Below are 15,315 nucleotides of genomic sequence, written 5' to 3' on the forward strand. Positions count from 1 at the left end.
AAAAGTGAAAATGTTTATGACTCAATTAGCAAACTTAAAAGGTTTAGGACTGAATTAACAAAAAGCCAATAAATTTAGGCCTTTTTTGACAATTTTTGACCATGGAATCAATTAGTGAAATGTAAACCCATTTGCATCATAGAGAAGCAATGACGCTTATAAAATAGATGGTGCACTAAAAGACCTGCCCACACCATCTTTCCAGTCCAAAACCGCTCTAAGCCTCCCAGTTCAGTCGTTCTTTCCTTTCATCCCTTCCACCGCTCTCATCTCTCGGTCCCTTCGTGTCTCTTCAACTCTCATCTCCCTCAATCCCTCTCTCCGGGGTTCCTCTCTAGCCATGCATCGTCTTTTTTTCCTCTCGGTACTCGTCCTCGCGCTTTCAGCCACGGTGATAGCAATTGATGAGGAGGCTGCGAATGACCGGATCACCGAATTACCAGGCCAGCAGGAGTTGCACGTGGCCCAGTTCTCTGGCTACGTCTCCGTCAACTGGGAGGCCTCCCTCTTCTACTGGCTAGTAGAAGCTGCTGACCACCACGAGAATAAGCCACTCGTGCTGTGGCTTAATGGAGGACCTGGGTGCTCCTCCGTAGGCTATGGTGCGTTGCAGGAGCTTGGTCCGTTCCGAGTCTCGCCCAACGGAGAAACTCTGGTCACCAACCCCTATTCATGGAACCGAGGTATTCAATCAATCTAGTTCACAAATATTAACATAAACTTCCACATTCAAAATGCATGTAGCATTTTTGTTTTCATTCAAATTTCTGGTTTTTTCGTGCAGAAGCAAACTTCTTGTTCTTGGACTCACCTGCCGGAGTTGGTTTTTCTTTTTCAACTGTCAACTTCACTCGATACGGAGACCACTCCTCTGGTGTGGACTGAGATTTTCTTGTTTTACGAGTCTTTTTTTCACCAAAATATAAGAAGCTAAAGTTTTTCCTCGTCTACTATGAATGAAATTCTAGCCCTTGAAGCTTATACATTCCTGAAAAGATGGTTCAAGAGATTCCCAAGGTATAAAGGCCGAGCCTTCTACATCGCCGGACAAAGCTATGCTGGTAAGAATCATTCAATCGTCTTCTTTCCAAACCCCAGATTGAGTTGTTATACTCATGTTTTGATCTTCAATCTCAGGTCATTATATCCCATCATTAGCGGAGATCATTCTAAAGAAGAACTCCAGGAAAATGAACCCGGTGATGAATCTCCAAGGCATTTTGGTAAGAGATTAAAGATATATTCAAGAAATGAAAAAGAGGAGCGGATTAGAACTCAAAACAATTGTCTTTATGTAATTTTTCCGAAGGTGCATGTTTAGTGACCAGTAGCCCCACTAACTATGCTTCTTGAAAATGTCCTTCAGATAGGTAACCCTAACTTGGACCGGGAGTCCGAACTGAAAGGCAGAGCTCTATACTGGTGGAGCCACGGTCTCATCTCGGACGACACTTACCGAGGGATGTCGAGTACACTGTGCAGCTCTCCAAAGACATATAGAGCGGAGGCATGTGAGCCCTACTTCCACGCATATTTGCAAGAGGAAGCTGGAAATGTGAATCCATTTGATGTACTTCTAACGTACTGTGAACCTGAGGAGGTAATTTTTCACTATTTCCTCGTGTGTGAAAACCTAACAAATGATTAATATTCACCGTACTATGTCGAGTTTTCTAAGACTATGATTTATCCTCAACAGGTCTCTAAGTATTGTCTCGAACGGATTACCTCCAAGTACATGAACAGGAAGGATGTGCAGCAAGCCTTCCATGCAATCCCCACCGCATGGACACTTTGCAGGTTCATTCCGTTTATCGTCCATTATGTCCTTTTCATTTTCGATCAGTTTTAACTTTGAGTAGCCACTCAAGATTATCGAACTATTTCTTCTGCCTTGCAGTAAACCTATACAAAACAATTACAGCCTTCCTGCTAAAGACCAGTCGATGTTGCCCACTCTGAAGCTACTCATTCAGTCGGGCTTGCAAATTTGGATTTACAGGTAAGTAACTGATGGGATTATTAAATCAAGGGGAAGTGGATTCGACATTGTGCTAAAACGTACGACGAAAATCGAGTTGTGAGAAATTTAGTAATGTTTGAGTGTCTATTCAATAAATTTTTTTTGATGTGTGATATCCTGAATCCTTATTATACTAATGAAATCGAAATGATCTCATCAGAAGATCCTTTCAATTGGCTAGAATCCGTTACTCGAACGAAACTAGATCTTGTAAAATCATATTGAATATTTGACAATGTATTTTGTACCTTGCTAAAAGACCGAATTGGTTAGCAACCACACATCATCTAACCAAATCCAATTCTCTCTCGATATGTTCCTCAAAAAATTCGATTCAGGGGATTCTTCTCCCCAACTAATGAAGAGATCTTGGCGGAATTGCCACATATGCTAGGGTGAAATAGCCCACTTTTTTCTCGAGGAGAAAAAGCAAATATGTTGGTTGTACACGAAAACAAATGTGGCTGGGGCAATAACCCATGAAGCCCCATGCTTCAATGCGATCCTGGCCATCAACTTTTTCTTTTCATTTTTATGGCCGAGTCGTTTCCTTCTCTTCTCAGTCACTTATGAAGCAGCTGGAGCCTCCAGGGAAGTTGTGCTTTATGGCTTTGTTTCTATTTAAGACAGCGAATTATCTGGAAGCCTAGAAGGGAGTAAAAAAAAAAAAAAATTGAAAATCATGTTTTGCTACACAATGTTTTTGCAGTTAAAGCAGTTATTTATTCGACTTGAATATCTTTTTCTCTGTTTCTTTTTTAATCAGTGGAGATGCAGATTCAACAATTCCCTTCATAGCCACTCGGATCGCTATATCCAAGCTGCATCTCAAGAGGATTGCAAAATGGTATCCTTGGGGCCATAATAACAAGGTAATTTATTCACTGCTTTAATGTTCTCACTTATTAAATAAATCAGCTAGATTAACTATTTCCTTTGCTAACGATCTCGATGTGGATTGATATGATGTTAGATTAGTGGCTGGTCCGAGATATACGAAGAGATGACCTTCGCAACAATCAGAGGCTGTGGTCACGAAGTCCCTATGTACGCGCCAGCTCAAGCACTCGACATGTTCGAACACTTTTTAGCTCACAAGCCGTTGCCTAAGTATACAATGTGATACGAAATCTGTAGCATCGTGGGATTTTCGTTAACGTTGATCTAATATAGCTACCGTCGAATACCATGTGATATAAAGTGGTACCTCGTGTTGTTTCTAGTTACGCAATTCTGGAAGCATGTTCACTATTCAAATATGATGGATGTTTTCTTCGTTTATTGGTGTCATATCTTGAATGGTACCTCAAGAACATGCAATTTAATTAGGAAAGTATTTTGCTTTGGCTGGATTTTAGAAAAAATTCGTTTCAACTTGTCTTTTGATTGATGTGGACTAACTAGATGGATATAGCCCACATTTGAAACAGTAAAAGACGGCCATGTGATTTGTCTAAATTCATAGTGGATTAATGTGTTGTGTAGATGAGCTCAAAAGATCTGATGGGCATGTATCTTGCATAACAACACATTTGTGTAAATAAATTGAATATAACAAATGCATTGTTCAATTCTTTGGATCCGTTGTTTTTTCGCGATAGATCTTGATGATAGTCAACTGTAAAATTTTTGAAGCCATAGACATATTAAACAAGAAATCCCAGTTCAATAGTATTTGTCAAAAAGAGATCACGAGTTTTATAGGTGAATTCAATAGACCAAGTGTCTTTGCACCTTATGTGACGTTGCACCATGGATAGATTATACTCGGGTATACGTGTACCATATATCCTAGAAAATGTCGCAAAAGTTCAATTGAGTTATAAATCTTCATAAGATGTAATCGAATTATAAAACTTGTCAAATTCCAGAGAAGCGGCAGTGGTGAGATATTCAAGAAATTGGTCGCAAGCTGATGATGGGTCGAACTGTTTTGCTTGATGGTTGACACCTCCTTCCTCCGCCTCTCTCTCTCTCTCTCTCTCTCTCTCTCTCTCTCTCTCTCTCTCTCTCTCTCTCTCTCTCTGAAGGAGGAGAAAGCACAGCAAGGTAGAGGAAAATGCCGACCGAAGAGATAGAAAATAGCAAGTCTGCGAGTCGCTTTTTGTTGCTTTGTATGTGGATATTATGAGACATTGGATTAGTTTACCGGTTTCATTGGACCATCCGAAAACTGGACCGGACCGGTCGGTCCGATCCCCGATTCAAAAATTGGAGACCGGAAACCGATCACCCTTAATTATTATTATTTATGATGAGAGAGCCCACGTGTATAGGACATACAGCCCTAAATTCGTGGATCACTTAATGAGTGCATTTGGTTCAACTATTTCAAGGGGCTTTGGGCCTCTTTGGAAAAATGCTGGGATGTTTGGCAAGTCTTTTCAATGGCATTGGACTAAATGTCAACTTTGGGGAGGCTGAAAGTCCAATGTTTTCAACATTTTCGAAATGTTGAAGACCCCATTAAGAAAAAATAACTAGTTGCCTATTTTGCCCTCAAAATCTTACTAAAAATTTAATTTTACCCCTCTTAGAAAGTGAAACCCTAGATCTACTATTCATCTTCTTTCTTGAGCGAGGTCGGCGAGGGGAGGCAGGTAGGGACCAGCATTGTATTTATTTTTTGTTTTTTTTTGGCTAAATACTACTTATCCCAAAGTTGCATTTAAAGTATTTTTTATCAAATGCCATTAGCATTTCTCCAAAGCCACTTTGGCTAAAGACATTTGCATTTTCTCGAATCTCATTTCCAAAGCCAAACCAAACGTAGCCATAAGATGGAAGCCAAACCTTGATCGATAACTCAAACATGGAGTTTGTTCCCCCTTATTGGTATATGAAATTGGGTACGTGCATGCACTCGATACAAAACGATATTGTTATTTGGTTCGATTAACAACAGAAGAACAAACAAAAGAAAGTTTCCACAATGAAAAAGTATATAAGTGGACTGTATATATTGCATGTGTAACAGGTGGAACTGAGGTACAATAATTTCAAAGTTATGAGCCGCAGGTTTCTTTAATCAAGAATGTCTACAAAAGTATCAACCACGATTCCGGATTGTACCAATATAGAGCGCAAAAGGCATCACAAGTGTTGTAACACATCTTCCCATAATTTCTACTTCGCTTGTTTTTGTCACCGCACTTGCGTATGTCATGACATAAATCTAGGCAATCACGTTTTAGTTTATCAGCAAACGCCCTGAGCTCGCGCTTGAGAGGACTTGAATCTGGGGTTATCGCCATTGCGAACTCGAACAGCATGATGGCCACAAGCATTCGCATGACCACTTGCTTCATGGCCATATTTCTCTAGTGGGGTACCTGCAATCGCAACTCGAGATTTTCAAATTTTTCGTTAATTAAGGCTCCATTTGTTTCGCGAAAAATAAGCAATTTGAAAAATATTTTTCTAAAAATGATTACATATATCACTTGAAATAATTAATCAATGAAAAGTAATTTCATTACTAACAACAAATTGTGTCTAAAAATTTGCGAAAACGATGAGGATATTCTACGTTCATCCATTTTTGTAAGTGCATAAGCGATCATTAATTACAAAATATTTCCAAATCACTTTCGTTTTCGCAAAACAAACGAGCCTAAATTCGAAAAAGTTGCTTCGACGAGGGAAAGAATTAAGAGCCCTGAGGATAAGAAAAGAGAGTAGTCATTGATCCATTGCAATTGTGGCTCACCCACCGATACGATCTTGACCGAAAAGTGATTCTCTATCATTTTATCCGAAACAACCATTTCTATACGAGTAGAGCGACGAAAGTTTAACTTGTGTATTTATTGAGGAGTTATTAGATTGTCTTTCAACTGTCCAACATAACATCAGTTTTCAATCCGCACCGAACAATATTCTAGCAATTGAATGTTAACGCCCCTCATGCCATTGGTTAAGCCTCATTAAATATCACGTGCATCCAATTTTCACTATTTGAATTTAATTTTTTTCAGAATATTTCATGCATTCATTCTATTTATGACTGTATTTTCTAATAAGATTATTATTTTGGAGGAAAGAAGAGAAAATAACAACTACACTTTGTTAAATGGAGGCCTGAGTGGCACTCCTTACTTCCTTACTATGAGAAACCCTAGCCATTTTCTCTCCTCAACCTCCTCTCTCTGGTTAATTGCATTACTAGGCAGCTACGAATGGTTACTCACTAAAAAGATAGTTCCGTTGTCTAGCATGGACTCTCCTTAGCCCACACCAATTGCAATTTGGGGTTTTAATTAAATACCTTCAAACATGCAATTCATTCTATTTTGGAGCTGCCACTAATCTATTATGGGTTAATTAGATACCCAAGTAAAATGTGGGATAATATTTTACTTCTGCGAACAAGAGATGTAGAATTGGAGAACTAACGCCGATATTAACTTATCAACTACCTTTCAGTGTAAGCATGTTACTTAGAAATAGAACCAAGGAAAAGAACATTTCTCCCAATCACACATTCACCAACTAGACAAATGAGCAAAAGTTTGGGGTATTACACTCTTAATAGGATTCTAATGTTGGAAAATTTGTTGTTAAAAGAGCATGGAAAATAAGAGTAAGGCCCTGTTTGGTTCAGCATTTAACCAAGGGACTTTGAGAAAATGTAAATACCTTTAGGCTTAAAGCCTTTTTAAAATGCAAGTAGTGTTTAGTAAAGTGTATTTTAAAAACACATTTAGAAATCAACTTCGACGTAAATGTTGTTTGGTGAAAAATGAACTTTGTAAAATATTTTTTCTTTTTGAAAAAAAGGCGGCGGCGATGGTGGGAGGCGGCGGCAGCGACCGGTGGCTGGCGGCAAAGGGCGCACTGCGGCCGGCGGCGATTACCGGCGGCCAATGGGCGATGGCAGTGGGCAGCGGCGGCAACCGGCCGCCAATGGGCGATGGCGGCAGGCGTAGGCGGCGGCGGCGGCAAGAGAAGGTGATAAAATTAAAATAATAAAAAAATTAATTACATTTTGCAAAAGTGCTTTAGCCCAAAGTATCTCGGGTACTTTGAGCTAAATGACTTTAGAGAGCATTTAAGATGCAATTGCATCTCTCCAAAGTGAGCCAAAAAATGAACCAAACACCATTTAAATTTAGCCAAGGCAATTTAGAGCTTCAATGCTCATTTGGAATGCTGAACCAAACAGGGCATAAGTATATGAGGCGTGAAGTGTGAAACTTGACAAAATGACACTTTTGGTGCCAAAAGTGGTGTACGTAGATTATTTTGATGCCAAAAGTTTTATTCGGATTACTGAAGTGCCTCTTTTTTTGAAAAGCGATCGTTTTAGTGCCAACTCCGATTTGCTCCGCTAGAAATCTGATGTGGCATTATTTTACTAATATTTCAAGTTGACATAGCTCCGGCGAGGTCCAGTCAGCAATTAAAAAATGTAAAAATTTAAAAAGAATATTAAAAATAAAAATACAAGCTTAATTAGTTTACAAAAATCAATAAAAATCTAAAATTTGGAAAAAAAATACAAATTTTATTTAAAATAAACACAAAAATTCGGTAAAAAAAATTAACAAAATAATGTAAAAACCCAAAAAAAAAAAAGGTTGCAGAATAGGCGAGAAGGCTTGCACAGCCCTTGCCACCCGGTAACCAATCCTTCCTTTTTTTTAATTTTAATTTTTTTTGTTAAATTTTAAACTTATTTTAAATTTTATTTTAAATGCAATTTGTATTTTAAACAAATTTATTTTTAGGTAATTTTTAAATTTGAATTTGATTTATTTTAAAGTGTAGAAGTGCACGTAGCTACCCACGTGGGTTTATTATTCTTTTTAAATGTCATTTTACATTGAAAAATTAATTATTAATGACACGTGGCAGTTTTGGCTGAAAAATTTTACCGGAGGCACCAAAGCGATCATTTTGTCTCCGACTTGATATTGAAGTGATCCGACGGAAACCTTTAACACCAAAGTGACCTCCGTACACAACTTTTGACACCAAAAGCGTCCTTTTCCCTGTGAAACTTAGTGCGACTGGCTTTAGCGGCTATCCTCACAGGATATGATAAATCTTCCTCTTCACTCCACACAAAATAAATAGAGAAAATAAGAACAACAACTTTATATGTAAAACTCAGCTAATAAATGAAAGAAAAGAAAATTTCTTATTTTTGGTATGTTGCTATTGTGATTTGTAGATTTACTTTATAAGAAAATAAATGAGAGGGATTATAACAAAATAAATCATATCAAAGGCTACGGATCGGTTACAATTTGATTGTGGTCATAATTTCCATGAAATCCATTGCAAAACAATGGCTTTGGATATTTTAAAACCATTGAAATATTTAACAACCCCCCCCCCCTCCCATTTTAAGGTATTGAAAACAAGGAAAAATAAATGATGGGTTAAACTCAATTGAATGTAATGCAAGGAGAATGGTGTTTATCAGACTATGGACCAGATCTTGAAATAGTGATATAATTTACAAAATCATTGGTCAAGTTTGAAATTTCTATGAACCAAGAATTTCTTTTATGAGTTATAATTTTCGCCAATCACATTATACCCCCACAATTTATGTTATTCAAGGAGGTTTTGCGCTAATAAGCCATGCACGTGCCTTGTTTACACACAAGTACTCTAGAGATTTTCTCAAAAATTCTCATATGGGCGGCTTCACTGCACACTTATATTGGTAATTCCATCGAGTGTATTTTGTAATTTAATACACTAACAAAAATTAGCTTAATCTCTTTTTCATTGCACTCTTGCAATATTCTCATTTTAGCAAGGCCAACAATTTTTAATGGGTTAATACTACGAAAAACCTCTTAGTAGTACACATGTGATAAATTTACCCAAAATTAATTTTTTTTACCACAAAAAAATCCAAATTGGTACACGTGAAAAACTTACCCCAAATTAATTTTTGGACCACCAAAAACCTAAACTGATACACCTTAGATAATTTACCTCGTGTTAGTTTTTGTTTGGAGTTATACCACGAACAATTCCAAATTAGTACACATGTAACAAACGGAAGATAAAAACCCCAAACTAGTACATCCGTTAACCGTTACATGTTATCTAACTCAGTAATTCGATAGTAAAATTTAGCATGAAACTAACGGGGGGTTAAATTTGTTACAAGTACACCAGTTTGGATTTTTTGTAGTAAAAAAATTAGTTTGGGATAAATTTGTTACAAGTGTACCGGTTTGAAATTTTTTGTGGTATTAACCCATTTTTATTAGTGCATTACTAGATTTCGCCCAAAAAAAAATAGTGCATTACTAGATCAACAAATGACCTTTATTATCCATATGAACCTAATTCATGGGGTTGCCAATCACATAGGTTGGGTTACCATCATCGTTAATTTTCCTTAGCTAGCTTACGTCTCATTCCCCTCGATGTATCGTAAATTCTTCCCACAAGTTTAGTTAGAGGATTGGATAAATTCACTTCTAACTTTACATGTCGATGGACATAATTCCATCTTTAAGCATCCGTTTTACCACTTCATGCCTCAATTGGATGTGTCTATTTTTAGCATTGGAAGTTTTATTATTTGCAATGGCTATTGCCGCTCGGCAATCACAATGCATAGGCATGACATGTATCTATTTCATTTCCAAAGGAATATCTGCTAAGAAGTTTCTTAGGACTCGCATGAAAACACTTCTCCAACTGAAAATGGCTTCTAGTAAGAAGTTGGTATTTCTGCTTTTGCTTTTGAGCAGAAGTTGATTTTTTAATTTCTGCTTCAGAAGTTGATTTCTGATTGAGAAATGCATTTGATAACTGAAATAAATTTCAACCTCACGACAGAAGCCATTCTGGACCGAGAGAAATGAAAATTTTTTACTTCTCGGATGAGACTCAAAATCTGATCGGGCAAGATTTTTCACTACAAAATTGAAAAACACAACCAGAAGTCAAATTTTTTTATCAAACGGCTTTATACTTCAATTAGGTTTTTATCAAACGCATTTCTTTGCCGGATGGGTTTCTGGTAGAGAAATGAAAATTTTGAAGTGTTTTCATGCGGGCCCTTAATCGCTCAACCTCATTCCTAGCTAGTTCTAGAGCTTCAAGCTCTAACTCCATGTGAATTTGGCAAATATTTGCTTGGCTCATTTCCAAGCTATAGCACTTTCACGGGAAAAGTACACTAAAAGTGTCATAACTTATATACGGCGTTCACTTGAGTGCCATAACTTTCAAAACGTTAACTTAAGTACCATAACTTTAAAAAAGCGTTCACTTGAGTGCTACGTTGGAAAAAAAAAATCGTTCATTTGAGTGCTACAGTAACTTTTCCGGCGTGTCACCTCGGCTTTCCGGCGAGCTACGGTAACTTTCCACACGTGTCACGTCAACTTTCCGGCGAACTATAGTAACTTTTTAGCGTGTCACGTCAACTTTCCGGCTGCCACGTCAGTTTTTCCGGCTGCCACGTCAACTTGGCACTCAAGTGAACGATTTTTAAAAATTATGGCACTTGAGTAAACGTTTTGAAAGTTATGGCACTTAAATGAACGCCGTACAAAAGTTATGACATTTTTAGTGTACTTTTCCCCACTTTCACAGAGGGTGAACACATATCCACTAGTGGATTTAGTCTCATTCGAATCTAAAATCCAACTAGCATCATTGTATCCTTCTAGAACAGTTGAAAATCCACCATATAAAATGACATAGTTTATGGTGCATCTAAGATATTTCGTTACTCTGCTCAAGGCAATCCAATGATCACGGTAAAATGATACTTTTAGTGCCAAAAGTTGTGTACGGAGATCACTTTGGTACCAAAAGTTTCAATCGGATCATTTTAGTGCCAAATTGGAGACAAAATGATCATTTTGATGCCCCAGGCGAAATTTTTCGGCCAAAACTGCCGCATGTTATTAATAATTAATTTTTAATGTAAAATCTAATGTGGATTAAACGCACGAAACTTATAATAATCTAAGCATAATCAGACTGAGGCCACACTATCTCTTGTTTTCACTAATTGAGTATTGACATCAAGAGGAGTATTCATAGATGTGACGTCAAAGTGTCCACCACATAATGCTTGGGAGTGAGCATTAAGCCACTATCACTTATAATTTTAAGAGCCAAAATAACATTAGCATCTGTCGAGTCCTTCAAATAAATTTAGAAGTCAAGAAACATTTTCTTTCATTCACGACATCACTGCACGCATGCCATCAGCATATGAGCTAATAATTGTAGATTCACTACTAACGGTTTTTGTGTATACAGGTTTATCTACTCCAATAGAGGAAAATCCACCATTGACCAGAACTTGATCAAATTTCTCATGCTATTATTTTGCTAAATCAACATAGGTTAATTACAGCACGTACTTGCTCTGCTATATAATCACGAATGACTGAAATGACGTCTAAAGGATGCCAAACGAAGTCCTAAGTTACGACTCCTGCCTTACTCAAGGCTGGCATGTTCTGACCAGCAAAGAGCTGAGACCAAACGAGAGATTATTGGTGTGAAACGAATATCTAAACCACGTCATACAAAAGGAAAACATCGAGGACCATTCCTAGCATTAATTGGCACAATGACACCTCTCTTTCGCTAATTTTTTTTTTTTATTATTGTTTTGCCCTTATTTGCTCTCTCGCTTCATTGCTTTCGCCGGTTCCTTACGATTGGCAAGGGAACAAAACAGAGTAAGGAGCAAATGACAAATTCAGAACGAATCAAAATCAGTTCTGAAATTTTGTTGGAAGGGAAAGGCCCGGTAGGTGTGGCTCTTGGTTGACGGATCTCATTGGATGCCGCTTGACGGCGATTCTTATCCGGTCAAGCTTTACGATCTTCTTCTTCTCGGCCGCGACTTGTGCAGATCTCTCAGTGAGGAACTCCAAAAGGAGTTGCGCAGAGCAAGCGATCAGAAGTAACACTTCCGAGTTCACCTTGTTGATGTCCCTATCGAGCTTCACAATCCTCACTACGGCACTCACAATGAAAACGGCGCTTCCAATATTTTTTGTTTAATAGTCGAGACCAACAAAAAATGTACGTGATTCGATCTGAGCACATTGAATCTTTTAAAACAACTAAAAAATACTTTCAAAGTACGATCTTTTTGTAGCACGAGATAAAGTTATGAGATTGAGATCATTTTTCAAATTAAATTCAAACACGAGAAAACGTCTTCGATCACATGTCACCAAATATTGGAAAATTAACAATTTCTCCGGAATTTTTTTTTTCCTGAAAAGCATTTTCCTTTTTCATGAAGTTTCCTCCTGACCAAAGGCAACCTATGTCTGGGTCCCAACACAAACTATTTATGGGACTTTAGTGAGATTCTCGATTTTTTTTTTCAGATTTGAGAATAAATTTAAAAGATGAGAAAATAATAAATATCATAGTAGAGGTTGGTTATGTGGATGATTCACTCAAAGTAACATTTTCACATAAACTCAAGAAAGGAACAAAGGAATCTAACTGCAAATCAAGATAAATCCCAGACAACTTCAAAACAAAACAAACTCCATACAACAACATGGATAGTTAAAACAAGGTTAGGGATCATGTGCTCAAAAAGCAGATTTGTGACTTTTTCAAATCAAAGCGGGAGGCCTATCATCAAATCCATCTTCAATAACGAACACGCATTGATGTCTCCAATTGTTATTACAACGTTGTTTTTCGACGTTGCGCACCTAGATTCGGTGTCCTCAACACTATCATCCTTTAAAGTAACAAGTTTTTTTTTTTTTTTTGGGGGGGGGTCGAATGTAGAGTAACAAGGTTGAACGAACACAAATCTGATATTTGTGAGAGCGAAACCTTCAAGAAGCTTATCCGATCTACTTGAAAATTGACTGTACGTGATTCGATCGTAGAAACCTACATCCACGGGAAGAGCAGCAACGAATTCCACTATAGATCAAGTGATACACGGAGATTACAGATTAAACTCAAGTAACTCAAATACTCTCGGTGTTTCTCAGCCCCAATTACATCTAATAACACACAGTGTTTAGCTATCAATTTCTAGCGAAATAATCTCTCAATCTTATAAAAGAATAAAAACAAAACCTTAAATAGGATTTTCTATCAGCTATAAAGCACTTGTGATTCTTCCTTGGATGCAACTTCACGGACAATCCGAAGACCCACCGCCAAGCACCCAGCACCTATAGGTAAATACTCGCAAATTGAGCACTACGGCACTCACAATGAAAATGGCGCTTCCAATATATATATAGTCGGGACCAACTATATATATATATATGCAAGTATATCGCACAGAGGGACGAGCAGACCGACTTTCTCTTGGATCATGTGATTTGGTCAAACCTGCACGGAACTTCAAAAGAAATAGAAAAGCAAATCTTCTCTTATCTTTTCCTCTTGATTTCTTTCTTGTTGTTATCTTTTGTCCACCGTAAATAAATATCACATGGTCCAACTCAAATTCAAAGTCCCAGGTGGACTTTCCAATTCAGCCAATGACTCTGATGCATGTTCATATATATATATATGGATAATTCGAACGTCCGCAGAAATTCGGACTTTAAATATTTATTTCTGAAACTTATATTTTCGTTTCGGGCTCAAACTCGAGACATATTTTCAACATACTGTCCTGTAATACAATTTCGCTCTTCGAAATACGAAGCCGATAGCAACATGTTGTTGCAATTATCCTTTCAGGATACAATAGATTTTCTTATTTACTCCGCACAAAATAAATAGAAAGAACATGAACCATATTACTATATGTAAAACTCAGCTAATAAATGGAAATACAAAAGAGAATTTCTTTTTTTTTTATGTTTTTATTGTGATTTTGAGATGCTCTTTATAGGCATATAAATGAGAGGGTTAATAAAGAAATAAATCATGTCAAAAGGTTACAAAACCATAGACAAATTGATTGTGGTCATAATTTCCATTAAAGCCGTTAAAAAAAAAAAGACTTTCGATATTTTAAAACCGTTGAAATATCCATCGTCTAGTACTTAGAAAAGCAATAGATATTTGTACTCAAAGTGAGAAACTTCGTACTTGTGTTTAAACAAGCTCTTTGAGATATTTTTACAGGTTTAAAATATCGAACATTCGCCTGTAAGATCGACACGCCAATATGTGACCGTAAAAGTGAAAAATGAAGGTGGCCAGGCTCTTCCTAGTATACTTGGTCCTACACGGTAAAACAAAATGGCTTGTGCTTGTTATATATGCCTCGCCACCTACGGGACTAGAACTGGAGAAATGGATCCTGACAGATTAATTTGTTGATTCTCTGTTTCGACCTCGTGATCTGGAAATCAATTTCTTCTTGTAAATTCCTCGTGGATCACTTTTAGCAAGCAGCATTCACAGAGAGAGAGAGAGAGAGTGAGTGAGAGTGTGAATGAGAGTCATCTGAATTAAATATAGAGGTCTCAATTATGCGCCTACCATCGCTGACTCCCACGTGATTGGAGATTGGAAGACCCATTTCGTAATATACTCCAATCAACAAATGCGGAATAGACAACTTAGGCTGTTTTTGATCGTCACGAAGAAATTCAAGATATAATTTATCTTATTCTATTTTGTATTTAATAGTTATCCAGGACAAAATAAAAGAGATATAAATGAGATATATGGGGAAAAAATAATCCTAAGGATGAGGGATGGGATAAAGCCAGATATGATTTTTCTTATCCATCGCTCAAGCCACCTGTTCTCTCCGCCATGTCCTATGCACCTCTCTGTCAAGTCCAGCTCCAAATTCATGAAAAATGATAATCGTAGTTGTGGCAATGCAAATTTATCGAGGAGCAACCTTTTAAGAATAGTGCCAACTTATATAGGTGTTTTATCAAACGAGGGTCTAAAGTGAATATTGTCTCAAACACGCTCCGAAATGACAAATTCAATTTCAAATAAGGGCTTAAAGTGGTAAATTTAATTTCAAATAAGATCTCAAGATCACTAATGACGAGGGGCATTTTCTTCCAATAGCCTTTTTTTTTTTGTAATTTTTGTTTTTTGTAATTTCTTCTTCTTCTTCTCCTCTCTCTCTCTATCTCTCTCTCTCTCTTCCCTTTTCTTTTACCTTCTTGTTCAGTGTTGCGACATCAAGGCCAAAGCTGCTGATCACCATCATCTCGACAATGGGCAAGGCCTCGTTGAGGCGGACAAGACGACAAAAGCAAGTAATCGGTGCGTCGAACGCGCTCTTGTGGGGGGAAGCTACAGTCGAGGTTGGAGAGGGCGTAGAGGATGTCGTCCATGGCGAAGAGGGAGGTCTCCGAGGTGAGGATGTGGAAGGAAAA

General features: G+C 37.5%; 1 protein-coding gene across 1 annotated transcript; it reads left to right on the plus strand.

Moving 5' to 3' along the window:
- Positions 1–255: 255 nt before the first annotated feature.
- Positions 256–3,146, plus strand: LOC115734712 (serine carboxypeptidase-like 28). Its single transcript, XM_030665610.2, has 9 exons — positions 256–683; positions 785–874; positions 969–1,061; positions 1,138–1,223; positions 1,367–1,600; positions 1,700–1,800; positions 1,901–2,002; positions 2,790–2,895; positions 2,997–3,146. The coding sequence occupies exons 1-9, from the start codon at positions 341–343 to the stop codon at positions 3,144–3,146; spliced, it is 1,305 nt and encodes a 434-aa protein (XP_030521470.1). The 5' UTR covers positions 256–340.
- The last annotated feature ends 12,169 nt before the right edge of the window (positions 3,147–15,315 follow it).

This window comes from Rhodamnia argentea, chromosome 7 (assembly GCF_020921035.1).
Source record: "Rhodamnia argentea isolate NSW1041297 chromosome 7, ASM2092103v1, whole genome shotgun sequence".
Taxonomy (NCBI): domain Eukaryota; kingdom Viridiplantae; phylum Streptophyta; class Magnoliopsida; order Myrtales; family Myrtaceae; genus Rhodamnia; species Rhodamnia argentea.